The sequence below is a fragment of the Ceratotherium simum genome, chromosome 16 (assembly GCF_057802395.1).
Source record: "Ceratotherium simum simum isolate JZ-2026a chromosome 16, ASM5780239v1, whole genome shotgun sequence".
Classification (NCBI taxonomy): domain Eukaryota; kingdom Metazoa; phylum Chordata; class Mammalia; order Perissodactyla; family Rhinocerotidae; genus Ceratotherium; species Ceratotherium simum.
Window position 1 is genome coordinate 17,763,064 of NC_141915.1, and position 24,697 is coordinate 17,787,760.

General features: G+C 36.6%; 1 protein-coding gene across 6 annotated transcripts in view; it reads right to left on the bottom strand.

Annotated features, from left to right (window-relative positions):
- NSRP1 (nuclear speckle splicing regulatory protein 1) overlaps positions 1-24,697 on the bottom strand; it is an 82,927-nt gene that overhangs the window by 51,159 nt on the left and 7,071 nt on the right. Inside the window, exon 1 of one of the 6 annotated variants that reach the window (XM_087440689.1) lies at positions 4,882-5,610. The exons of the other annotated variants lie outside the window; for them this stretch is intronic. Coding sequence (XP_087296815.1) covers positions 4,882-4,887 — 6 coding nt within the window. The 5' untranslated portion in view covers positions 4,888-5,610. Of the gene's footprint in view, positions 1-4,881; positions 5,611-24,697 lie in introns of those variants that run through there. 6 annotated transcript variants of the gene reach the window in all.

Below are 24,697 nucleotides of genomic sequence, written 5' to 3' on the forward strand. Positions count from 1 at the left end.
ACACACAGATCAATGGAACAGAATTGAAAGCCCAGAAATAAAACCACACATATACAGACAGCTAATTTTCAACAAAGGAGCTAAGAACATACAATGGAGAAAGGAAAGTCTCTTCAATAAATGGTGTTGGCAAAACTGGACAGCCACATGCAAAAGAATGAAAGTGGACCATCTGCTATCTCCATTCACAAAGATTAACTCAAAACAGATCAAAGACCTGAAGGTGAGACCTGAAACTATAAAACTCATAGAAGAATATAGGCAACACACTATTTGACACTGGTCATAAAGGAATCTTTTCGGATGACATGCCTACCCAGATTAGGGAAACTAAAGAAAAAATAAGCAAGTGGGACTTTATCAGATTAAAGAGCTTCTACAAGACAAATGAAACCAGAATCAAGATGAACAGACAACCCACCAGCTGGGAGAAAATATTTGCAAAACATATATCTTACAAGGGGTTAATCTCCATAATATATAAAGAACTCACAACTGAACAACAAAAACACAAACAACCAGGTCAAAAAATCGGCAGAGGAAATGAACAGACACTTCTCTAAAGAAGATATACAGATGGCCAATAGGCACATGAAAAGATGTTCAACATCACTAATCATCAGGGAAATGCAAATCAAAACAACACTAAGATATCACCTCACGCCCGTTAGAATGGCTATAATCACCAAGACAAAAAACAACAAATGTTGGAGAGGATGTGGAGAAACAGGAACCCTCATCCACAGCTGGTGGGAATGCAAACTGGTGCAGCCTCTATGGAAAACAGTATGGAGATTCCTCAAAGAATTAAAAATAGAAATACCCTGTGATCTAGCTATCCCACTACTGGGAATCTACCCAATGAACCTGAAATCAACAATCCAAAGAGGCTTACGCACCCCTATGTTCATTGCAGCACTATTCACTATAGCCAAGAAGTGGAAGCAACCTAAGTGTCCCTTGACTGATGATTGGATCAAGAAGATGTGGTACATATACACAATGGAATACTACTCAGCCATAAAAAAAGACAAAATCGTCCCATTTGCTACAACATGGATGAGCCTGGAGGGTATTATGTTAAGTGAAATAAGCCAGAAAGACAAACACTGTATGATCTCACTCATATGTGGAATATAAATCAACACATGGACAGAGAAAACTGTATTGTGGTTACCAGGGGCAGTAGGGGTAGGGGGTAGGCACAAGGGGTGAAGGGAGACAAATATATGGTGATGGACAAACAAAAATGTACAACCCAAAATTTCACAATGTTATAAACTATTAAAACATCAATAAAAAAAATGGTTAAAAAAAAAAAAGCTGGTTCTTTGAAAAGACTGGTAAGATAGACAAACCTCTGGCAAGATTAATCAAGAAAAGTGAGAAGATACGAGTGACAATGGCTGAACTATTTAAAAAATAATACTATAATAGAAAGTTTATAATATTATAAAATAATACAATAAATCTGAAAATCTAGGTAGAATGGATATTTTCCTAAAACTGGTTTAAGAACTTGAGTAGACCAACAACCACAAAGACATTCTCTCCCAAAGAGCCCTAAACCCTGACAGTTTTACAAGCTGAATTCTACCAAATTTTCAAGGAGCAAATAATCCCCATCTTCCACAAATGGTTACAGATAATAGAAAACAAAGGGGAAAATACCTCACTTGTTTCATGAGGCTAATATCATTTTGACTTCCAAACAAGATAGGAATAAGAATACGTAATTCTTCTGTGTTTTCTTAGATTCTATACTTGTCTATTTGGCACCCATCCATCACAGGGCCAATTACATTAACTATATTTTCTGTCTTCTTGATGCTCTGGCATTTGTGGCCTCACTGACTAGGAAGAGACTGCCCATCCCAGGGCTAGCCAATTCCTGACAGACAGCAAAGGGTTAGCCCAGGAGTATATCGTTCATATACAACTAACCAATCTAGAGCCCATACTCTGAACCACCTCCTCTTTCTGGCTCTTACACTAAAGGAGGCAATATTCCTCTGTCCTAATCACTGAGGGCCAAGTACCAGACAACTGGAGACCACCCCTATAGTCCAGAGCCTGCCAACATTATTTAAACCAGCCAATTCTAAACTATTTCCCTGCCCTGCCTTGTCTTTCCCTTTGCTCCTGATTCTACCTCCAGACCAAAACCTGGTGCTACCCCTGTGGCCCTGCGTGGAGCGGCACACTCCCTTCTCTTGGAAACTGTAAGAATAATAATCTTCTTTCAATGACACTGACCTCTCCAAGACACTCAGCCACTTCTCTAAACTAAAATTTGCAGGTACATTTTGAGACTATAACTAAAGCCCATTTCATTTATAAACATAGATGTTTGAAAATCTTAAATGAAGAATTAGTGTGAAGAATTAGTGAACTGAATTTATTAGTATATTAAAAATAATATATCCTGCTCAAAAACAATTTAAACAAGAAATTCAAGAATGGTTTAACAACTGAGAATATACTGATGTAATAAATCACATTAATAGACTATAGGAGAAAAATGACTATCTGACTATCTCAGATATAGAAAAGGCATCTGATAAAGATTTAATATCTATTTATGATTTATTAAAAATTGCCAGTAAACTATGAAGAGAAAGAAACTTCCTTAACTTGATAAAGCCTACATACTACAAGCTAATAATAAATATCAAACAATGGGAAAACTTCAGAAGCATTCCATTTAAGAAACAGAGAAGAAAGGATGTCCATCGAGGTTTTGTTCAACATACTACTGGAGGACTTGGCTAACATAATAAAACAAGAGGAAATTGGGGTCGGCCCGGCGGCACAAGCGGTTAAGTGCACGCACTCTGCTGTGGCGGCCCGGGGTATGCCGGTTCGGATCCCAGGCGTGCACTGACGCACTGCTTGTCAAGCCATGCTGTGGCGGCGTCCCATATAAAGTGGAGAAGATGGGCACAGATGTTAGCCCAGGGCCAGTCTTCCTCAGCAAAAAAAGAGGAGGATTGGCAGAAGTTAGCTCAGGGCTGATCTTCCTCAAAAAAAAATAATAATAATAATAAATAAAATAAGAGGAAAAAAAGAGGTATAAGGATTAGAAGAGATGATGCAGATAGTGTAGAATAACTTATTACAGTAAATGAGTTTAGAAAGACTGCCAGACACAAAATCAACTTACAGAATCAGTAAGTATTGTTCTATACCAGAATAGTCAACTGGAAAATATACTTAAAAATAAGCTACCATTCGCAATAGCTATAAAAACTACAAAGTATGTAGGAATTAACTTAAGGATAAGGTACAGAACATTAACAGTGGTGAAAAATTATCTGATAAGAAAAGTCTTAACAAACTGAGAACTATACCATATTTATGGGTAGTTCCTTAAAGATTAATCTATAAATCCAAGGAAGTAATAATATAAGTCAGGAGAGTTTTGTTTTAGTTTTCAAGGAATTTCACACTTACTCTAAAATATATATGTAAGAATAAAAGTGTAAAAATAGTTCAATCAAGTTTGAAAGAGAAGTGTAAAATAGGGGACTCACCCTACTAGACAGCAAAATCTACTACTAAGCCATAATAATAAAAAACTGTAGGGGCCGGCCCCATGGTGTAGCCCTTAAGTGCACGTGCTCTGCTGCTGGCGGCCTGGGTTCAGATCCTGGGCACACAGTGACGCACCGCTTGTCACGCCATGCTGTGGTGGCGTCCCACATAAAGTGGAGGAAGATCGGCACGGATGTTAGCTCAGGGCCAGTCTTCCTCAGCAAAAAGAGGAGGATTGGCATGGATGTTAGCTCAGGGCTGATCTTCCTCACACAAAAAAAACCTGTAGTGTTGATATAGCAACACATAACAATAAAACAAGAGAGCTTAGCAGCAGATTCATAGATATTTGGGAACTTGACATGATAAAGATGACCCACAAATCAGTAGGAAATGTATGCATTGCTTATAGATGGTACTGGGAAAACTGGTCCATTCTAAGAAAAATCATGTCGGATCCCTATCTCACAACATATCCAAACGTGAACTCAATATGGAAAAACCCATATGTAATATAGAAGAAAAGATAAATCTAATAGAAAAAATAGAAGAATATATGGGTAGCCTCAGGGTGGTGAAGACTTTCTTAAACAAGACCTCTAAAGCACAAACCATGTAGGGGAAAATTGATTTGACTACATTAAAAACAGAGAATTTATGCTCTATAAAGTACACTACATTATAGTGAACTCTTAAGCTGCAATAACAAGTTAGCTCTCAAACACTAGACTTACATTTATTTCTCTCTTAGAAACTATTCCAAAGTGGCAATTCAGTTTGGCAAGACAGGTCTCTGTTCCACATGATCATTCAGAAACCCAAGCTCTTTCTAGCTTGTGGCTCTGCCATTTGCTAGGGTATCGAAAGTTGGGTCATGGCCTAAAATAACAAACCTACACATATTCCAACTTAAAACAAGAATAAAAGAAGTCCATATAAAAAATTTGCCTTTAAGCTATTGAGTACAAGTACACATAACACGTTTGCCCATATTTGATTGGCAAAATTAGTCACATGACCTCAATTAACCAATGATAAAGTAAAAAATGTAATCTCTAACTAAGCAGCCATGGGCCCAGCTTAAATTCTGTTACCACAGAAGGTAAAAATAGATCTAGGTGAATTACAGGCATACCTCAGAGATACTGAGGGTTCTTTCCCAGACCACCGCAGTAAAGCGGATATCACGACAAAGTGAGTCACGTGAATTTTTTTGGTTTTCCAGTGCATATAAAAGTTGTGTTTACACTATGCTGTAGTCTGTTTTAAAGTGTGCAGCAGCATTATTTCTAAAAACCAGTGACCATACCTTAATTAAAAAATGTTTTGTTGCTAAAAAATGCTTACCATCATCTGAGCCTTCAGCAAGTCATCATCTTTTTGCTAATGGAGAGTCTTGCCTCGATGTTGATGTCTACTGGCTGACTGATTGGGGTTGTGGTTGCTGAAGGCTGGGGTGGCCGTGGCAATTTCTTAAAATCAGACAATGAAGTCTGCCACATCGACTGACGCTTCCTTGCACGCAGTTTCTCTGTAGCACACAATGCTGTTTGACAGCATATTACCTGCAGTAGAACTGCTTTCAAAATTGGAATCAATCCTCTAAACCCCTACTGCTGCTTTATCAACTAAGTTTATGTAATATTCTAAATCCTTTGTTGTCATTTCAACAATCTTCACAGCATCTTCACCAGGAGTAGATTCCATCTCAAGAAACCACTTTCTTTGATCACCCACAGGAAGCAACTCCTCATCCATTACAGTTTTATCTGAGATTGCAGCAACTCAGTCACATCTTCAGGCTCCACTCCTAATTCTAGTTTTCTTGCTATTTCCACCACATCTGCAGTTACTTCACTGAAGTCGTGAACCCCTCAAAGTCATCCACGAGGGTTGGCATCAACTTCTTCCAAACTCCTGTTATTTAATGTTGATATTTTGACCTCTTCCCATGAATCGTGAATGCTCTCAATGGCATCCAGAATGGCGAATTCTTTCCAGAAGGTTTTCAGTTTACTCTGTTGCCAGATCCATTAGAGGAATTACTACGTATGGCAGCGACAGCCTTATGAAATGTATTTCTTAAATAATAAGACTTGCAAGTCGAATTACTTCTGATCCATGAGCTGTGCAGAATGGATGTTGTGTTAGCAGGCATGAAAATAGCATTAATCTGGTTGTACATCTCTGTCAGAGCTCTTGGGTGACCGGGTGCATTGTTAATGAGCAGCAATTTCTTGAAAGGAATCTTTTTCTGAGCAGTAGGTCTTGACAGTGGGCTTAAAACATTCGGTCAACAATATTGTAAAAAGATGTGCTGTCATCCAGGCTTTGTTGTTCCATGTAGAGAGCACAGGCAGAGTAGATTTACGTAATTCTTAAGGGCCCTAGGATTTTCAGAATGGTAAATGAGCACTGGCTTCCACTTAAAGTAATCAGCTGCATCAGCCCCTAGCAAGAGAATAAGCCTGTCCTTTGAAGCCAGGCGTTGACTTCTCCTCTCTAGCTATGAAAGTCCTAGATGGCGTCTTCTTCCAATATAAGGCTGTTCCGTCTACAGTGAAAATCTATCATTAGTGGAGCCACCTTCATTAATTATCTTAGCTAGATCTTCTGGATAATTTACTGTAGCTTCTACATGAGCACTTGCTGCTTCACCTTGCACCTTTATGTTATGGAGATGGTTTCTTTTCTTAAACCTCAGGAACCAACCTCTGCTAGCTTCGAACTTTTCTTCTGCAGCTTCCTCACCTCTCTCAGACTTTACAGAATTGAAGAGAATTAGGCCTTGCTCTTCTTTTGTGTGTGTGAGGAAGATCAGCCCTGAGCTAACATCCAAGCTAATCCTCCTGTTTCTTTTTTTTTGCTGAGGAAGACCAGCTCTGAGCTAAGGTCTATTGCCAATCCTCCTCCCTTTTTTTTCCCCCAAAGCCCCAGTAGATAGTTGTATGTCATAGTTGCATATCCTTCTAGTTGCTGTATGTGGGACGCAGCCTCAGAATGGCCAGAGAAGCAGTGTGTCGGTGCGCGCCCGGGATCCAAACCCGGGCCACCAGTAGCGGAGAGCGCACATACTTAACCGCTAAGCCACCGGGCCGGCCCCGGCCTTGCTCTTGATTAGGCTTTGGCTTAAGGGAATGTGGTGGCTGGTCTGATCTATCTAGACCATTAAAACTTTCTTCATATCAGCAATAAGACTGTTTCACTTTCTTATCATTCATATGTTCAGTGGAGTAGCACTTTTAATTTCCTTCAGAAACTTTTCCTTTGCATTCACAACTTGGCTAACTGCTTGGTGCAAGAGGCCTAGCTTCGGCCTATCTCTGCTTTCAACACGCCTTCTTCACTAAGCTTAATCATTTCTAGCTTTGATTTAAAGCGAGACACTTGTGACTCGTTTCAGTTGAACACTTAGAAGACACTGTAGGGTTATTAATTGGCCTAATTTCAATATTGTTGTGTCTCAGGGAATAGGAAAGCCCAAGGAGACGGAGTGAGACGGGAACGTCCAGTCTGTGGAGCAGTCAGAACACACACAACATTTATCAATTAAGTTCGCCATCTTATATGGGTGTGGCTGGTGGCACCCCAAAACAATTACAATAGTAACATCAAAGATTACAGATCACAGATAACATAAAAATGATCATAAAGTTAGAAATATTGCAAGAATTACAAAAATGTGAAACAGAGACATGAAGCAAGCAAATGCCGGTGGCAAAATGGCACCGATAGACTTGCTGCCCACAGGGTTGCCACAAACCTTCAGTCTGTTAAAAAATAGTATCTGTGAAGCACAATAAAATGAAGTATGCCTGTATTAGCAGGCTTCACCATAGGTACCACAAGAAAAAGTAACAGACTGGGAGATTTTCAATGTCCAAAACCAATAAGGGATTAATATTTAAAACATATAAGGAACTCTTATAAATGATAAAAGAGAGAGAGAGAAGAAATATAACAGGAAAGAGGGCAGTGGCATGAGAAATTTACAAAATAGTAAGAAGGAATGCCTAATAAATACATGAAGAGATACTCAACTTCATTAATAACCAGTGAAGTGCAAAGTAAAACTAAGAATAGAAAAAATCATGAAGGGTTGATAAGAAGACAGGAGAAAACAGTGAGCACCAATGGAATGTAAACTGGTACAGTTATTCCAGAATGCAATTTGTCAATGCTTAGTGAAATTATCTATCTATACAGAAATCCCACTCCTGGATAAATACTCCCAAAGAAACTCTTTGGTTTCTATTGAGACGTGTGAAAATGTTTTTTACAGTGTCATTCTGGTAGCAGGGAACTGATGGGTAACTTAAATGTTTATCTCTGAGAGAATGGGATAAAATACAACGGACATATATGCTGCAGTTAGAATCAACTAAGTATATACACTGTAATGTAGTGCTGACTGAAAACAAATTTGAGATCTATAATACAATGATATTTATATATATATAAAACATACGCACAAAACAACACAATATAAAAGGATATATACATATTCAAGCACATATATCAAACACACCAAAGTATGTTTAAAGGGAATGAGAGAGGGGATCAGGGATGAAGAGGAAAACTAATAAAACAAGAAAAGAGCCTTGTGCAGGCTGATAATGTGAGTGTGCCTTGAAATGAGGAGTATGACTAACAATTCTCTGTATGTTACAAAAAAGTTTATTCCATGTGTAACAGTTCTTTCCATTGTCAAAGAGATGTCACAGTTCCAGAAAGAAACACACACAAAGAGATAAAAATGAAAAATGCGACAAAGGATGCAGTTCTGAAATAATAATCTTATCTGTTTCCATGTTGACAATTTCTCTGTGATGAAAAGAGATAGCAAAAAGTGGGAAAAGCATGAAGAGTGTAAAAAGGAGGGTAATTTTGGACTGCTCAGAGGAAAAGAGCATGGCTCGTTAACACCTATAGTGTAAGATATGGATTAAAGGAAAAAAACTCAGAACATGGTTCTCAGTATCCTATGTTGCACCAGTCAAAAGGAGTGGTAGAAAAACATTTTATAAGATTTAGTGAAAACATATTTACTACAACCAGTGACACCTCTTCCAATTATTGCTTAATTCACCAATAAGAGGAAAATTACATTTTACTCCCCTTAGAAACACGAACTTATTTTAAAGGAACATCATTAACCATGTTGGTAATAACTAGTACATTTATAATCAACAGTCAAATGTCTTGTAAATCCACCTCACAGTGGCTGAATTTTAATGAAATACGCTTGGTAATGTATTTTTTTTCAGAAGACAAGCAACAGTAAGGCACCTAATATATAATCATAATGACCAAGTCAGGTGTGCAGCATCCCCAGTACAGACTTTATTAGAGTTCAGTTATAAATACACAAGCTCTTGACAGTGAAGATGTAGTTCTTGCAGATAAAGCCCAAAGGCAGGAAATGAATCTCCTCCCAAATGCTGCTTCTTATCTTTAAAGTAACCTCAAATTATTACTAAACTAATAAAGTAATTTTGTTTCAGAAAGTGATCTGATCTATTTTATTTTCAGCTTCTGATAAATCTAAGAATGAGATGGGGATGGGGAATTATTGCTTTTTGTCTGACTATACACACTGAAACACAACATGAAAATAAAGGGAAAAAAAATTTTTTTTTATCATTTTATTTATTTATTTTTTCCCCCCAAAGCCCCAGTAGATAGTTGTATGCCATAGCTGCACATCCTTCTAGTTGCTGTATGTGGGACGCGGCCTCAGTGTGGCGGGAGAAGTGGTGCGTCAGTGCACATCCGGGATCCGAACCCGGGCCGCCAGCAGCATAGCGTGGGCACCTAACCGCTAAGCCACAGGGCTGGCCCCGGAAAAAAATTTTTTTAATGATTTTTATGGTAAAGTTGGAATAGGCAGTATCAAAGCTTGTCAGTATATGAGGAAAACGTGTATGATTCTGGAAAAACAGAAAGCTAATTTTGTTATTTAACAGCAAATTTGGAAGTAAAGCTTTTATTATCTTCTAATTAGAAACTGCCAGTTAAAAAGGATGAGTAAAAAGGATACAATGAGATCATATACAAACCAAACAATAATAATTCAAAAATACAATTATGGTTATTACTGCGTTCTTTATGGAGTTTTTCTAATATAATGGTTCTTAGCTAATGGCCACAACCCAAAGTAGAGATCAAGATTCTATTAAAAAGTCACAAAAAAGCCAGGCTACCAAATATGACTGTCAAACACAAAGTGGAATGGAGACAGCACAAGAAACTTGCAGAGGACTAACAATTAATGAGGATAGTTACCACACATAGAGAAGGTATATTTTTATTGTAGCAATATAGCTACCATTTACTACACTTCTACTCTGTGCCACGCACTGTACTAGCACCAAAGATATACTACCTCTAATCCTGAAAATAAACTTTCAGTAGATAATATTATAAAATAGAGATTTTTTTTTTTAAATGTGGAACTGAAACTAAGAGAGATTAAACAATTTGCCCAAGATCTTAAAGCTAGGAAAACAATGCAAAGCTCCTGGTTTAAACTGGCAAATTAATACATGCTGTAGCCTCCTCCTCCTCCTCCTAATCCACACCCTCAGAATGACATAAAAGAAATTCATAATCATGCTATAAAACAAGAAACTTGAGGAGATAGGAGGCAAGAAACCAAACTGCCCATAGAGGTTGAATACAAGAAAAGATGGGAATGGTTCCAAGGGTGCTACATGTTCTGAGATAAGGGATACAAAGAGCAGGAGAAGACAGAAGATAGATTAACTGGGGTTTTTGCATTAGAAGCAGCAATACAGGTAGATCCTTATATACTGCCTTTTTTGGAAAAGGCAAATAAGAGATTTAATTTCTGGACTTAGTTGGAAATAGTGAATACAGGAGCTTGAGTTAGCCTCATAAATTTTGAATACCAAGAATAAAGAGAAAAATCCTAACAACATCTAGTGAAGGAAGTTGGGAGAGCAGATTACTTACAAAGAACATCTAGTGAAGGAAGTTGGGAGAGCAGATTACTTACAAAGAATCAGATTGATATAACATACTTCCATCTGGAAACAGTGGATGTAAAAGGAAAACTAAGTATTATTTTAAAGTTCTGAAGGAAAATAATTTTGAACTTGGAATTCTATATGTAGCTAAACTATCTTTCAAGTGTAAAGGCAAAATAAAGACATCTGCAGATCTGCAAGGATTCCAAGATTATCACCCACAAATACTCTCTGAAAGAATAACTCGAGAATATACTAATGCAAGTACAAGACAAAGAAGTGTAGGACTGGGGATAGCCCAGTGGCGTAGTGGTTAAGTTCATGCACTCTGCTTCCGTGGCCTGGGATTCACAGGTTCGGATCTCAGGTGCAGACCTACATACCACTCATCAAGCCATGCTGTGGTGGCGTCCCACATACAAAATAGAGGAAGACTGGCATGGATGTTGGTCCAGGGATAATCTTCCCTAAGCAAAAAGAAGATTGGCAACGGATGTTAGCTCAGGGCCAATCTTCCTCACGAAAAAAATGAAGTAGGATGCAGAAATCAACAGTTAGCAAAGAAACCAATAAAACTAATTGTTAAATCTAAATAAGCATCAATTGTTAAAAAAATAATACTTGCAACTAAAATCTCAGATACAAACAAAATAAGATAGGCGGGAAAGAGGAAAAAAGAAAAAGTGGAGAGAAGTAAAAACATGCTAAGATTCTTGATTTGTCTAAGAAAGGATGTGAATATTCTAAACACTATTAGAATAATTTAAGTTTAATTACTGTGCTGAAATTTTGAGAGTAAACATTAAAATAACAGAATGTAAATAAAGAGATGGAGACAGCATGAATTGGCAAAAAAGTGTAGAGCAATATTAATTTAAATAGACTAGAAGTCAAGGCAAAAACGAATAAGCCATAGAAATATTATAGTGATAAATCTTTACCTAATCAACAACATACTTTCCAAATATATAAAAACCTATTTAAATAGAGAAACTAAAAAACCTATAACCATAGTGGAAAACTACCATAGCATACTCAGAGAAAAATCCAATAGATAACAAGTAAGAAAGGGTATATATTTGAATAATACAATTAAGTTCAGACAGAGGATATAAACTCAAATTGCTTCTGGGGCCAGAGAGATGCAGCCTAGTGTAATCAGTAGGGAGTGGAAGAAACTATAGCTAACCAAAAAGTACAAGCCCTACCTAAAGGTAGTCACATTTAAAAAATTTTAAAGACTGTCCTAATAGCCAACTTGCTTCTGACCACTGAATAAATGAACACATGAATATGCATACACATAGGAATATATACACTCATACATACATATGTATGTAAATGTTTATTAAAGCACTGTAAAGAAAACAGAAAAAATTTCATTTCAAATATACATGGATTAGTCACAAAATTCTGACCACGTTATTAAGCCATTAAGGACACATCAAGAAATTACAGAAAGTAGACGTCACATGGGCCATGTTCACAGACAAAATGCATTAGGATTAATTAATAGCAAACAGGGGAGGGAAAAGAGCAGATACCTGGAAATGAAAAACAATTCTAAATGATTCTTGCATTAAGAAAAGAGAATCAAGGGGCCAGCCCAGTGGCACAGTGGTTAAGTTCACGTGCTCCGCTTTGGCAGCCTGGGGTTTGCAGGTTGAGATCTCAGGTGTGGACCTACGCACCGCTTATCAAGCCATGCTGTGGTAAGTGTCCCACGTGTAAAGTAGAGGAAGATGGGCACGGGTGTTAGCCCAGGGCCAACCTTCCTCAGCAAAAAGAGGAGGATTGGCAACGGATGTTAGCTTAGGGCTAATCTTCCTCAGCAAAAAAAAAGAGATAATCAAAACAAAAATTATGAACTACTTTTTAAAAAATATACAATGAGGTCACTAAATAACAGCCTCTGTTATGCAAAGTAGGATTGTGGAAAAATTTATAGCCATTAATAAATTTCTTAGGAAAGAAAAAAGATGTTCAGTTGAAGAATTTAAAAGAGAACAAACTAAACACAAAGAAAGAATATAATGAAATAACAAAGAAAAAAGTAATAAAACAGAAAACTAAAAGACAGCCAATGATCAATAATCAAAAGCTGATTCTCTAAAAAGGTAAAAACAAAGTCAAACTTTTGCTAGGTCTGATCAAGAAAAAAGGAGAGAAATAGCAAATAAACAACATCAGGAATAAAAATAAGATATAATTACAAATTTAGAAAAAGATTTTTAGAAAGTATTTTAATTATTATTAAAATTCTCTACAAATATAATTTGAATCCCTAGACAAACGAATGATTACTTAGGAAAACATAAGCAAAATTAGCTTAAAAAGTAGAAACCTGAACAGATTAAAAAAAAAAAAATAGAAGAAAGTGAAATAGTCAAGGACCAAATGCATACATATATCACTTTGCACTTTTTTTTTATAGTTTTATTTATTTATTCCCCCCCTCCAAAGCCCCAGTAGATAGTTGTATGTCATAGCTGCACATCCTTCTAGTTGCTGTATGTGGGACGCGGCCTCAGCATGGCCGGAGAAGCAGGGCATCGGTGCACGCCTGGGATCCGAACCCGGGCCACCAGCAGTGGAGCGCGCGCACTCAACCGTTAAGCCACGGGGCCGGCCCATTTTGCATTTTAACGGAACCTATTTTCTCCATTAACTGTTCTAGAACAGAGGTTCTCAAATGTTTTGGTCTCAGGATCCTTTTACACTCTTTAAAATTACTGAGGACCCAAAGAACTTTTGTTTATTATTAGAAATTGAAACAGAAAATTTTAATATTTATTAACTCATTAAAAAGTAACTATAAACCCATCTCATACTAAAAACATTCTTATGAAAAACAACTACTTTACAAAAAAAATTTAGTAAGAAGAGCGGCAGTGTTTTATATTTTTGCAAATCTCTAATAGAAGACTGCTGGATTCTCATATGTGCTCTCTGCTCAATTTGTTGCAATTCACATGTACTGCACCTCTGGAAAACTCCACTGTAAACTTGTGAGAAAATGAGAGTAAAAAAGACAAATAATGTCTTAGTATTATGAAAGCAGTTTTGACTTTGCACCTCTCATGAAAGGATCTTGGGGACCCCTAGGGGCCTCCATCTTATAACTAGAAAGCAACTGTTCTAGAAAAGACAAAAAAAGATAGAAAGCTAAAGCTAAAAATAGAAAGATAAGAACAGAACAAGAAAACTATAGGCCAATGTGACTTAATAGCAGATACTTACCTTATACCATATAGAAAAATTAACTCAAAATGATGGATCAAAGACCTAAACATAAGAATTAAAACGCTTGTAAGAAAACATAGGGGGAAAGCTCCAGGACACTGGTTCGGATACTGATTTCTGGATACGACACCAAAAGCACAGACAGCAACAAAAAAAATTTGATCAACTAGGCTTCATCAAAATGAAAAATTTCTGTGCATCAAAGGACATTATCAACAGAGTGAAAAGGCGACCCATGGAATGGGAGAAGATACTGACAAATCATACATCTGATAAGGATTGATAACCAGAACAAACTCCTACAACTCAACACTAAAAAAATCCAAACAACCAAATTTAAAAATGGGCAAAGGACTTGAACAGACATTTCTCCAAAACAGATACACAAATGGCCAATAAGCACATGAAAAGATGCTCGACATCATTAGTTATTAGGGAAATGCAAATCAAAACCACAATGAGATACTACTTTACTACCACTGGAACGGCAATCATCAAAAAAATAGTCAATAACAAGTGTTGACAAGGATGTAAAGCAACTGGAACCATTGTGCCTTGCTGACAGAAATGTAAAATAGTGCAGCCACTGTGGAAAACGATATGGCAGTTCCTCAAAAACCTAAACACAGAATCACCATGTGATCCAACAATTCCACTTGGGTATATACTCAAAAGAATTGAAAGCAGGGACTCAGAGATATTTGTAAACAAATGTCATAGTGGCATTACTCACAACAGCCAAAAGGTGGAAACAACCCAAATGTCCATCAACAGATGAATGGATAAACAAAATGTGTTACATACATAGAATGGAATATTATACAGCCTTAAAAAGGAAGGAAATTCTGACACATGCTACAACATGGATGAACCTTGAGGACATTATGCTCAGAGAAATAATCCAGCCACAAAAAGACAAATACTGTATGATTCCACTTATAGGAGGTACCTAGAATAGTCAAATTCATAGAAAGTGGGATGGTGGTTGCCAAGGCGTAGGGGGAGGAGGAAACGGGAGTTACTATTTAATGGGTACAGAGTTTCAGTTTGGGAAGATGGAAAAGTTCTGAAGATGTAGTCTGGTGATGGTTGCACAAGCATGTGAATGTACTCAATGCCACACTTAAAAAAATAATATACCGGGCCAGCCCCATGGCTTGGCGGTTAAGTGCGCGGGCTCCGCTGCTGGCAGCCCGCGTTCGGATCCCGGGCGCGCACCGACGCACGGCTTCTCCGGCCATGCTGAGGCCGCATCCCACATACAGCAACTAGAAGATTGTGCAACTATGACATACAACTATCTACTGGGGCTTTGGGGGAAAAAATAAATAAATAAAAATTAAAAAAAAAAAATAATAATAATATACCAAGACCAAGTAGGGTTTATCCTAGTATTTAAAGAGTGGTTTCACTTTAGAAAAACTTATCAATGTAATTCACAATAGTAACAGATTTTGAAAAAACATCTGATAAAATTCAATACAAATGCCTAATAAAAATTTTTAGCAATCAAGAGTTATGGGTCAACTTTCACTAATTTATCTTGTGTTAACAAACAAACATCAAAATCTCATGGATTACAACATAAAGGTTTATTTCTTACTTATGCTATATGTCCACTGTGGATGGCTGTAGGTCCATACCATCTTCATTTCAGGACCGAGGCTAAAGGCACAGTCCCTATTTACAACATGCTGTCATATGGCAGAGGAGAAAAAAAGCAATGGCTGAATCAGGACACGGCCCTTAAGGTTTCTGCTCAGCTACAGCCTATCACTTCCAGTCACATTCCACTGGTCAAAGTAAGTCTCATGGATAAGCTTACCATCAAGGGGCAGGAAGTATACTCTCCCACAGGGAGGGGCATCTGATAGGAGGACTCTATGGAGATGGACCCAGTAGAGAGGATAAACATCAATTGTAAACAAGAAGATTTTGGAATGATAAATCTACAACAGAGGGAAACTCCCTTAATTTGAAAAAGGGTATTTAGCATGAACCTAGAGCAAACATAACTATTTCTATATGTCAGCAATAAATGTAATAATAAATTTAAAAGATCCCAATCAAGGGCCAGCCCGGTGGCATAGTGGTTGGGTTCAGTGTGCTCTGCTTCGGCAGCCCAGGTTTGTGAGTTCGGATACTGGGCGTGGACCTACATCACTCATCAAGCCATGCTGTGGCAGGGACCCACATACAAAATAGAGGAAGACTGGTGCAGATGTTAGCTCAGGGCCAATCTTCCTCAAGCAAAATAGCAGGATTGGCAATGGATGTTAGCTCAGGGCCAATCTTCCTCACCAAAGGAAGAAAAATAAAAAAGGACCCCAATCAAGCATATGAGCTATGAAGTCAATTAACTATGTGATCAATTAACGCTGTTTCCGTAAAATAAGATAATGACACCCTATTTCATTGATTCTAAAACAAATTTTTTCAAATTTTAACCTCTTGGAAATTGATGACTTCTTAAAAAAACAGCTGTCACCCAGGAGGGAATAATAATGTACTATACGAAAACTTTCCATTGACACCTTCTAGTAACATCAAGAAACCATCACTATCAAAGCATCTTAGATTTGACAATATATGGTAACATCTAGTGTTATTGTGATGATTACACGAGTTAATTCATATAAAACACTTAGAGTAGTGTCTAACTATGGCAAGTGTTCAATACATATTAGTTTTTCTTATTCTTTGGCCTTCCAAATATCAAAACAGATTAAAATGCTAGAGCAATTGAAACAAATGGCACTGGAACAAGATTAAAGAAAGAAATCAAGGGAACAGAATAAATAGTCTAGAGAAACAGACCCACATATTTACAGGAATTTAATATATAATAAATGAGCCATTTTATATCAGCGGGGAAGGCACAGAATGGTAGTTCTCCATCCTATTATACTTGATACCCTGCTTTTATAGGAAGTAGTTGTTAATGCCCCTTATCTGTACTGAAATAAAATGCATAGATAATATAAACTTTCTAAACACTAAAAAAATAAAATATTTTTATTTTATTAAAAATAAAAAAAAAATTTTAATTATATATATATTTCTTCTTTCTAGTCCAGTTTTGGATACACACACACACACACATTTTTTATACATATATCTCCTTAAAGAACTATAAAAAATAAAGGGAAAATAACTTAGAATAATATATACTGCATTTCAATATGTAAATGCATAACCATATCAGAAGACAGTAAGTTATCAAATGCTTCTACCATGCAGAATCACCATAATCACCATTAATGCTACAGATACAAATGCTGACTGCAGCACTGGTGACTCAAATACCACAAGTGAACCTGGTGACAGTGACCTGATTTCTTAAATGGTGAACTCTTGGTAAACTTCTAAACAAAATAAGATATAATCTTCCTTCAATCTACAAGATAATCAAATTGGGGGAAATTTAGCATACATTTTGCCATGCAATAACAATATTTTTAAAAAGGATTTTAAATCTTACTTTACTAGAAATACTTTAATAAAAATGTGTAAAACACATTTTGTGTTTATACGTAAAAAGAACTTATGTTTTAGGCTCATAAAATTATAAATAGCTTTTCATCTATATACACGTTCAGAGAGATTTCATCTATATGGACAGGGGGCACAAGATGCAGAATATCTATCATCCCTGGCCCACAACAAAAATTGGTGTCAATAATACTCATTCTCAATACCTGTAATAAGCAAAACCACTCCACAAATTTCTTAACGCGCCTCTCAAGTAGTAACACACTCACTGAAAACCCTTGGGATGGACTCTTCAAAAAAAATATTTTGGGGCCAGCCCAGTGGTGTAGTGTTAAGTTCACGTGCTTCCCTGTGGCGTCCTGGGGTTCACAGGTCCGGATCCAGAGCATGGGCATACACACTGCTTATCAAGCCATGCTGTGGCAGGTGTCCCACATACAAAGTAGAAGAAGATGGGCACAGATGTTAGCCCAGGGCCCATCTTTCTCAGCAAAAAGAGGAGCACTGGCAACAGATGTTAGCGCAGGGCCAATCTTCCTTACCAAAAAAAAAATATTTTGGACAACTGGCTATCCACTTTGTTGAAAATTAATAGCCCCATCTTCTCAAAATACTCCTAAGTTACTGGAAGGCAGAGTTGTGTAATTTCACATGATAAAAACCATGTCTCACATAACTTCTATTTGCGTTCCTTTTTCAACTAGTAAACAAGACTGACTCTTTGAAGTCTGTCTGATCTCTGCCAGTCTCCCAATTAACCCTTTTTCTATTGCTTCTGAAATCCATTCCCTCAAAACTTTTAAAATTCCATTATAAACAAACTGCCTCTCAGAGGGAGTACATTAAAATGTTTAAAAGCACGGACTTTGGAATCAGGCAGATCTTCTGGGTTCAAAATCTAGCTCTGTTACCTAAGTACTCTGAGTTTGATATAGGCCAATTTACTCAACCTCTTGACATCTTACTTTCCTTAGCTGTAAAATCTCTCCTTTTCCTTTAGCTTCTTCCCTTTTACCTTCAACATGCACAAAGCATCTCTATCCTAAGAAAATAAAAAAAAGGAAAATTCCACCAACTCTACCATTATTCCTTCAAGCTATCATCTCCATCTCTTCTCTCTCTTCCCTATCATTCTTTCAAAATAAGATATGAATTAAATCAAATGAGTTAATGATCAGATAACAGAACAATAAAAAGGATGGAAAGGGAGACTGTAGAGCTAAAAAAACATATTGAGGACTAAAATAACACCATTAGAGTTAATAAATAAATTAAAAACAGCAAGAAACAGAAAACAACTGAAATATTGATAAAGATTTAAGATAAACATGGTTAATGCAGAGAAAAAGACAAAGATTGAGTAATTTCCCCAAGTATCTGTTTAACTCTCATCTTACCCAGCTCTACTTTTTCTTGGTCCTGGTCATTGTCTAAATTAACAAGTATTTCACTATCTGTTAGGCTAATTATTAATCACCCCTCCACCTCCCAGTAGAATGTAAGCTTCACAAGGGTAGTGGCTTTGTTTTGTTTCACTGGCACAGAGCAGGGAATCACTAAATATTTGTTGAATGAACTAATGAATAAATGCTTAATGATGTGGAAGACAAAGAATGGTCCTCCAAAAAGATAACCTAGTAAATGGATCAGAAAATGTATTCTGATATGATGACAGTAAATTTCTATGAAATGAAGCTAAAGTTAAATATTTAGTTAAAAAACAACAATGCATTCCAGGAAAAAATAATTCAAAATGATTTGTACCAAAACACACTGAACTTAAAGGATATAAAAAAAAAATACTCACCAGCTGTCCAAGCCAATGAAAAAGTAAGTCATCTAGAAGTGGCATAAAAAAACCACAGTATTGGGGGCCGCCCAGTGGTGCAGCGGTTAAGTGCGCGTGCTCCGCAAGACCTGAAACTGTGAAAGTTCTAGAAGAAAACATAGGCAGTACGCTCTTTGACATCAGTCTTAGCAACATCTTTTCAAACACCACATCTGACCGGGCAAGAGAAACAACAGAAAAAATAAACAAATGGGACTACATCAAACTAAAAAGCTTCTGCACAGCAAAGGAAACCATCAACAAAACGAAAAGACAACCTAACAATTGGGAGAAGATATTTGCAAACCATACATCTGATAAGGGCTTAATCTCCAAAATATATAAAGAACTCATGCATCTCAACAACAAAAAAACTAACAACCCAATTAAAAAATGGGCAAAAGACCTGAACAGATATTTCTCCAAAGAAGATATACAGATGGCCAACAGACACATGAAAAGATGTTCAAAATCATTAACTATCAGGGAAATGCAAATCAAAACTACAATGAGATATCACCTCACGCCCGTCAGAATGGCTATAATTAACAAGACAGGAAACAACATGTGTTGGAGAGGATGTGGAGAGAAGGGAACTCTCATACACTGCTGGTGGGAGTGCAAACTGGTGCAGCCACTATGGAAAACAGTATGGAGATTCCTCAAAAAAATCAACGATAGAACTACCATATGATCCAGCTATTCCACTGTTGGGTATTTATCCAAAGAACTTGAAAACACCAATTTGCAAAGGTACATGCACCCCTGTGTTCATTGCAGCCTTATTCACGATAGCCAAGACTTGGAAGCAACCTAAGTGCCCATCAAGGGACGAATGGATAAAGAAGCTGTGGTATATATACACAATGGAATACTACTCAGCCATAAGAAACGACGAAATCCAGCCATTTGTGACAACATGGATGGACATTGAGGCTATAATGCAAAGTGAAATAAGTCAGAGGGAGAAGGTCAAATACCGTATGATTTCCTTCATTAAGTAGTAGATAATAACAACAATAAACAAATACATAGGGACAGAGATTGGATTGGTGGTTACCAGAGGGGAAGGGGGGAGGGAGGAGGGTGAAAGGGATAATTCGGTACATGTGTGTGGTGATGGGTTGTAATTAGTATTTTGGTGGTGAACATGATGTAGTCCATGCAGAAATAGAAGTACAATGATGTACACCTGAAATTTTTACAATGTTATAAACCAATGTTACTGCAATAAACAAAAAATTAAAAAAAAAAAAAAAAAAAAAACCACAGTATTGGGGGCCGCCCAGTGGCGCAGCGGTTAAGTGCGCGTGCTCCGCTGCAGCGGCCCGAGGTTCGCAGATTCGGATCCTGGATGTGCACCAACGCACCGCTTGTTAAGCCATGCTGTGGTGGTGTCCCATATAAAGTAGAGGAAGATGGGCATGGATGTTAGCCCAGGGACAGGCTTCCTCAAGAAAAAAGGGGAGGATTGGCATTGGATGTTAGCTCAGGGCTAGTCCTCCTCACACACACACACAAAAAAAACTACAGTATTGTACGTCCTCACAAGAACATTCAGTACCAGGGAAAATGACTAATGTCTACGAAGTTTTGAAAAAAATTGTTATTCTAGAAATATTACACCCATTCAAGTAGATATTTAGGTTATAAAAGCAACAGGCAATCATACCTTAACAATCAAGAACTTAGGAAATAATGCCCCTATAAGTCCATGTTGAAAAACTACTCGACAATGAAATTAAGCCAAAGACTTCAGAAACAGAAAGCACTGGTAAAAGCACTAGAGGAGTGCACTCAATCAAATTAAATAAAAAACCAAATATTACAAGAATAAAAGGATGGTAAAACTTTTAAAAAATTAATGTAAATTCACACTGATACTTAAAAACAATAAAATTTAATGATAAAAATTTTTAGTAAACTAAAAACAGTAGCAAAAACTTGCAGCAAACATCACATTTAATTATAAAACTTTATAAGCAACTCCTACTAAAGTCAAGAATGTAACAAGAGTGTTTCTATCATTACTTCTATTACTTGTAGTTTCCAGGCAATGCAATAAGACACTCACATATTCACACAGAGAAAGAAATAAGAAATATGAGGTAAAAGAATTGAAACAAGACAAAATTATCCTTATTTATAAGCAGACAATATGATTGTCTACAAAGGAAATCCAAAAGAATCATCAGGCAAACTATTAGAACTATATAGGTGTTAGAATTAAATGAACAGAAAAAAATCAGAAGCAGCCATATATACTAGTAATAATAAATTATAAAAATTTCCCTTATACAATAGCAACAAAGTCTATAAAGTACCCAGAAATAAATCTAACAAAAGATGTGTGTGACCTTCATGAAAGAAACTATAAAACTAAACTAAAGGATATATAAACACCTAAACAAATAAAGAAATAGTCCATCTTTATAAATGAAGACTGAAATATTAAAATATCTAGTCTCTTCTAATCTATAAATTCAATGCAATTCCAATCAAAATCCTATAATTTTTTCATTATGAACTGAAGATGACACTAAAACTCACTTAGATGACCTAAAGCAATTTTAAAGAATAAGATAGGGCATAGTGGAGAAGAGGCTGAAGAGAAGAGAACAGCAAGACAATGAATGACTTTGCAGGTGAAAAATAAGGATTTTGGTCTTTATCCTAAGAGCAATTGGAAGTTAACAGTGATTTTAAAACCAATAAGATGACTTTGTCTGAAACATGCAAAGAAGTACTGGAGAGGCTTGAAAGACAACCTGGGAAGTCACTCAAAATGGCAGAGTATGGAAAAAAACTACAAAACTACAAAAATTCTCTTCTCCATAGAAGAATGAAAACATTGGCAAAAAATATGAGAATCAGCTTTTTCAGAACCCTGGAAATTAACCAAAGGATTACAGGAGTCCAGAGAGCATTTATTCAAGAACAGCTGAACTTCGGTAATAACTTTGTGGTGTTTTAACTTGCCTTATTTACAGCAACCCCTCCCTCAGTACCGTGGTAGCCTAAAAACAACAGCCCACAATCATGGTAGAAACCAGCAATCTGGCAGCCACTGGAGAGGGCAGAATGGGGTTAGAGTTCCTTCAAAACCCTTATCCCAGAGAATTATTATTGGACCTGACTGGTGGTTCCCTGGAAGACACCACTCACAAGCCTGTCTTTATTAGACTTCACAGAGCTGCCAGTGCACAACAGCCTTTTTCCTGGGGGCATCTGTCAAAAACAATCAAAGACAGCTGAACATCAGGGCTGCCTGAAGCAGTGGATAACAGTTCTAACAGTTGAGACAAACAACAGGCTAACCAAAAAGCTTAAAAAGAAAAGCTGAGGAATAAGATGCCCATAGAGGGCGTTGAAAGCTGCAACATACTCCTGGGGATCATGAAGGGCACATGCATACAAAGACCTCTGTACATGATCAGGAAAGACCTGACAAGGTCCTAAGCTCTCACGACTGACCTTGAGGCTCTTCACAAGCAAGATGTGATGGCTAAGGCAAAGTTGTAAAATATCTGGCTGTGTATTGAAGGCATGCCCCAATATGCAGACATAGCCCCTTTGTGGACTGGAGACTTCTTAGTTGCAGGTGTTTAAGGAAACCTCTGTCAAATCATGAGCTGACCATTAAGCTATCCAAGCAGAAACTTCAGCGGCCACACACAACAAAGAATATAGACTTTAAGAATTCGTTCAGAAAAGTCACTAAACCAAAAAACAAAAACAAGAACAAAAAAGAGCTAAAACCACAAACTTTGGGAAGAGGGGAGGCTCTGATTTCCACAGTTGCCACATTGTTTTAAATGTTCAGTTTTCAACCGAAAAATTATGAGACATGCAAAGAAACAAGAAAGTATGATCTGCACACAGAACAAATGCATTCAAAGAATTAACGAAAACCATGTCTAAAGAATCAAAGAAAGTAGGAGAACAACGTCTCACCTAATAGAGAATACCAATAAAGAGAGAGTAATTATAAAAACAACAAATGAACTCTAGAGTTGAAAAATGAAATAATGCTAGTGCATTACATCTCAAACCAAAAAAGGATTTTTTAAATATAATTCACCCATGTGCCAACATAAGTAAATTTGGCTAAAAACGCATCGATTTAAAAAGAGATTCACAAAGCAACTTTACATTGCTATGAAGACTCACGATCAATACCACCATTTCTTTCCAAGAAAGAACAAAAATTCTGACGTCATCTCATCTCCATAATCTGGGTTCTCTCAGCTACTTCTGTAATGCTCTTATCCTACTGGGAGATAAACTAAGGAGAACAGAATTCTCTCGTCATCTCTCCCATTCCTAACAAAATTCTATCATTTAGTGCTATCCTTTTCTCTCCCCTTGCGTTTTCTTACGTTTCTGTTTCACTCCTGGACAGCAAGTAAGGGATTAATTTTTAGAAAAACTGTACAATTACTTTAAATCCCTCACTGCTTATATTGCTATTAGATATATTCGGTATCATGAATTTAGTAGGAATTCAGTTTAGTAGCATATGAGAAAAGTGTAAAAAAATTCTAAGCCCTCATTACAATAAACTAAATTTCTTGCCATTTCCACAAATAATATGTTTTGCCAGGTCTACATAAAACCGTCATTTTGTTTGAACTATTCCAGGCTATTTCCAGAGAAATAGCAAATTATACGATTATAACTGATAAAAAACCACAACCAAAATACTTTATTGACTCAGATGTACTTTAATGTCCAGACAGATTAAAATATTAACTTTTCCTTACCATTAGCAAGCCAACCAGGCTTCCAACTAAACTAAGATTAGTTTTTCATTAGAAAAAATGGACCTAGGAAGACTATTTTATTTTTTTCAAGAAAAAATTTTTAAAAGATTGGAATGAAAGTGGAGAAAAATTAAGAAATAATAAAAGCAATAAAAATGTATCACGTAATCCAGTACCCTGCTAATGTTTCTATATTCAGGAATAAACAATTATGGTTATCTTTTTTTAAAGCACTCCTTTCCTTCTATTCTTCAAAATTAAACAATGAAATAATAAAATTTTGAAAAAAAGAAAACAACCTCATACTGTCACCCAAAAAATAACCATTTTCATTTATTTTCTACTTATACATGCACACATAGCTTTGTACAACCATACATATTCAATTTTGTATTCTGCTTATTTCATCTTATTTCATGCTTTTAAACAGTTCCCCTACTTACTCTCTCTCATTATGCCTTCTATCAGATGAAATATACTACTTCCTTTTATATTTTAATATGATTTTGAAGCTAAGCATCTTACAGGAAATCCTTAAAATTCCCCATAACTTGTTCTTAAAAAATATTTTTTCAATTACAAAATTTTGGAAAATACAGAAAAGTATGAAAAACAAGATAACCACTCATAAGTCCACCTCACAAAGACAACTACCATTAATATTCTGAAATGCTTTCTTTCTCTTTTCCTTTGATTTTATCTATAACAATTTTGCACACACAGTCATGTGTCGCTAAACGACAGGAATTCATTCTGAGAGATGTGCCGTTAGCTAATTTCATCACTGTACGAACATCAGAGTGTACTTACTACACAAACCTAGACGGTATAGCCTACAACACACCTAG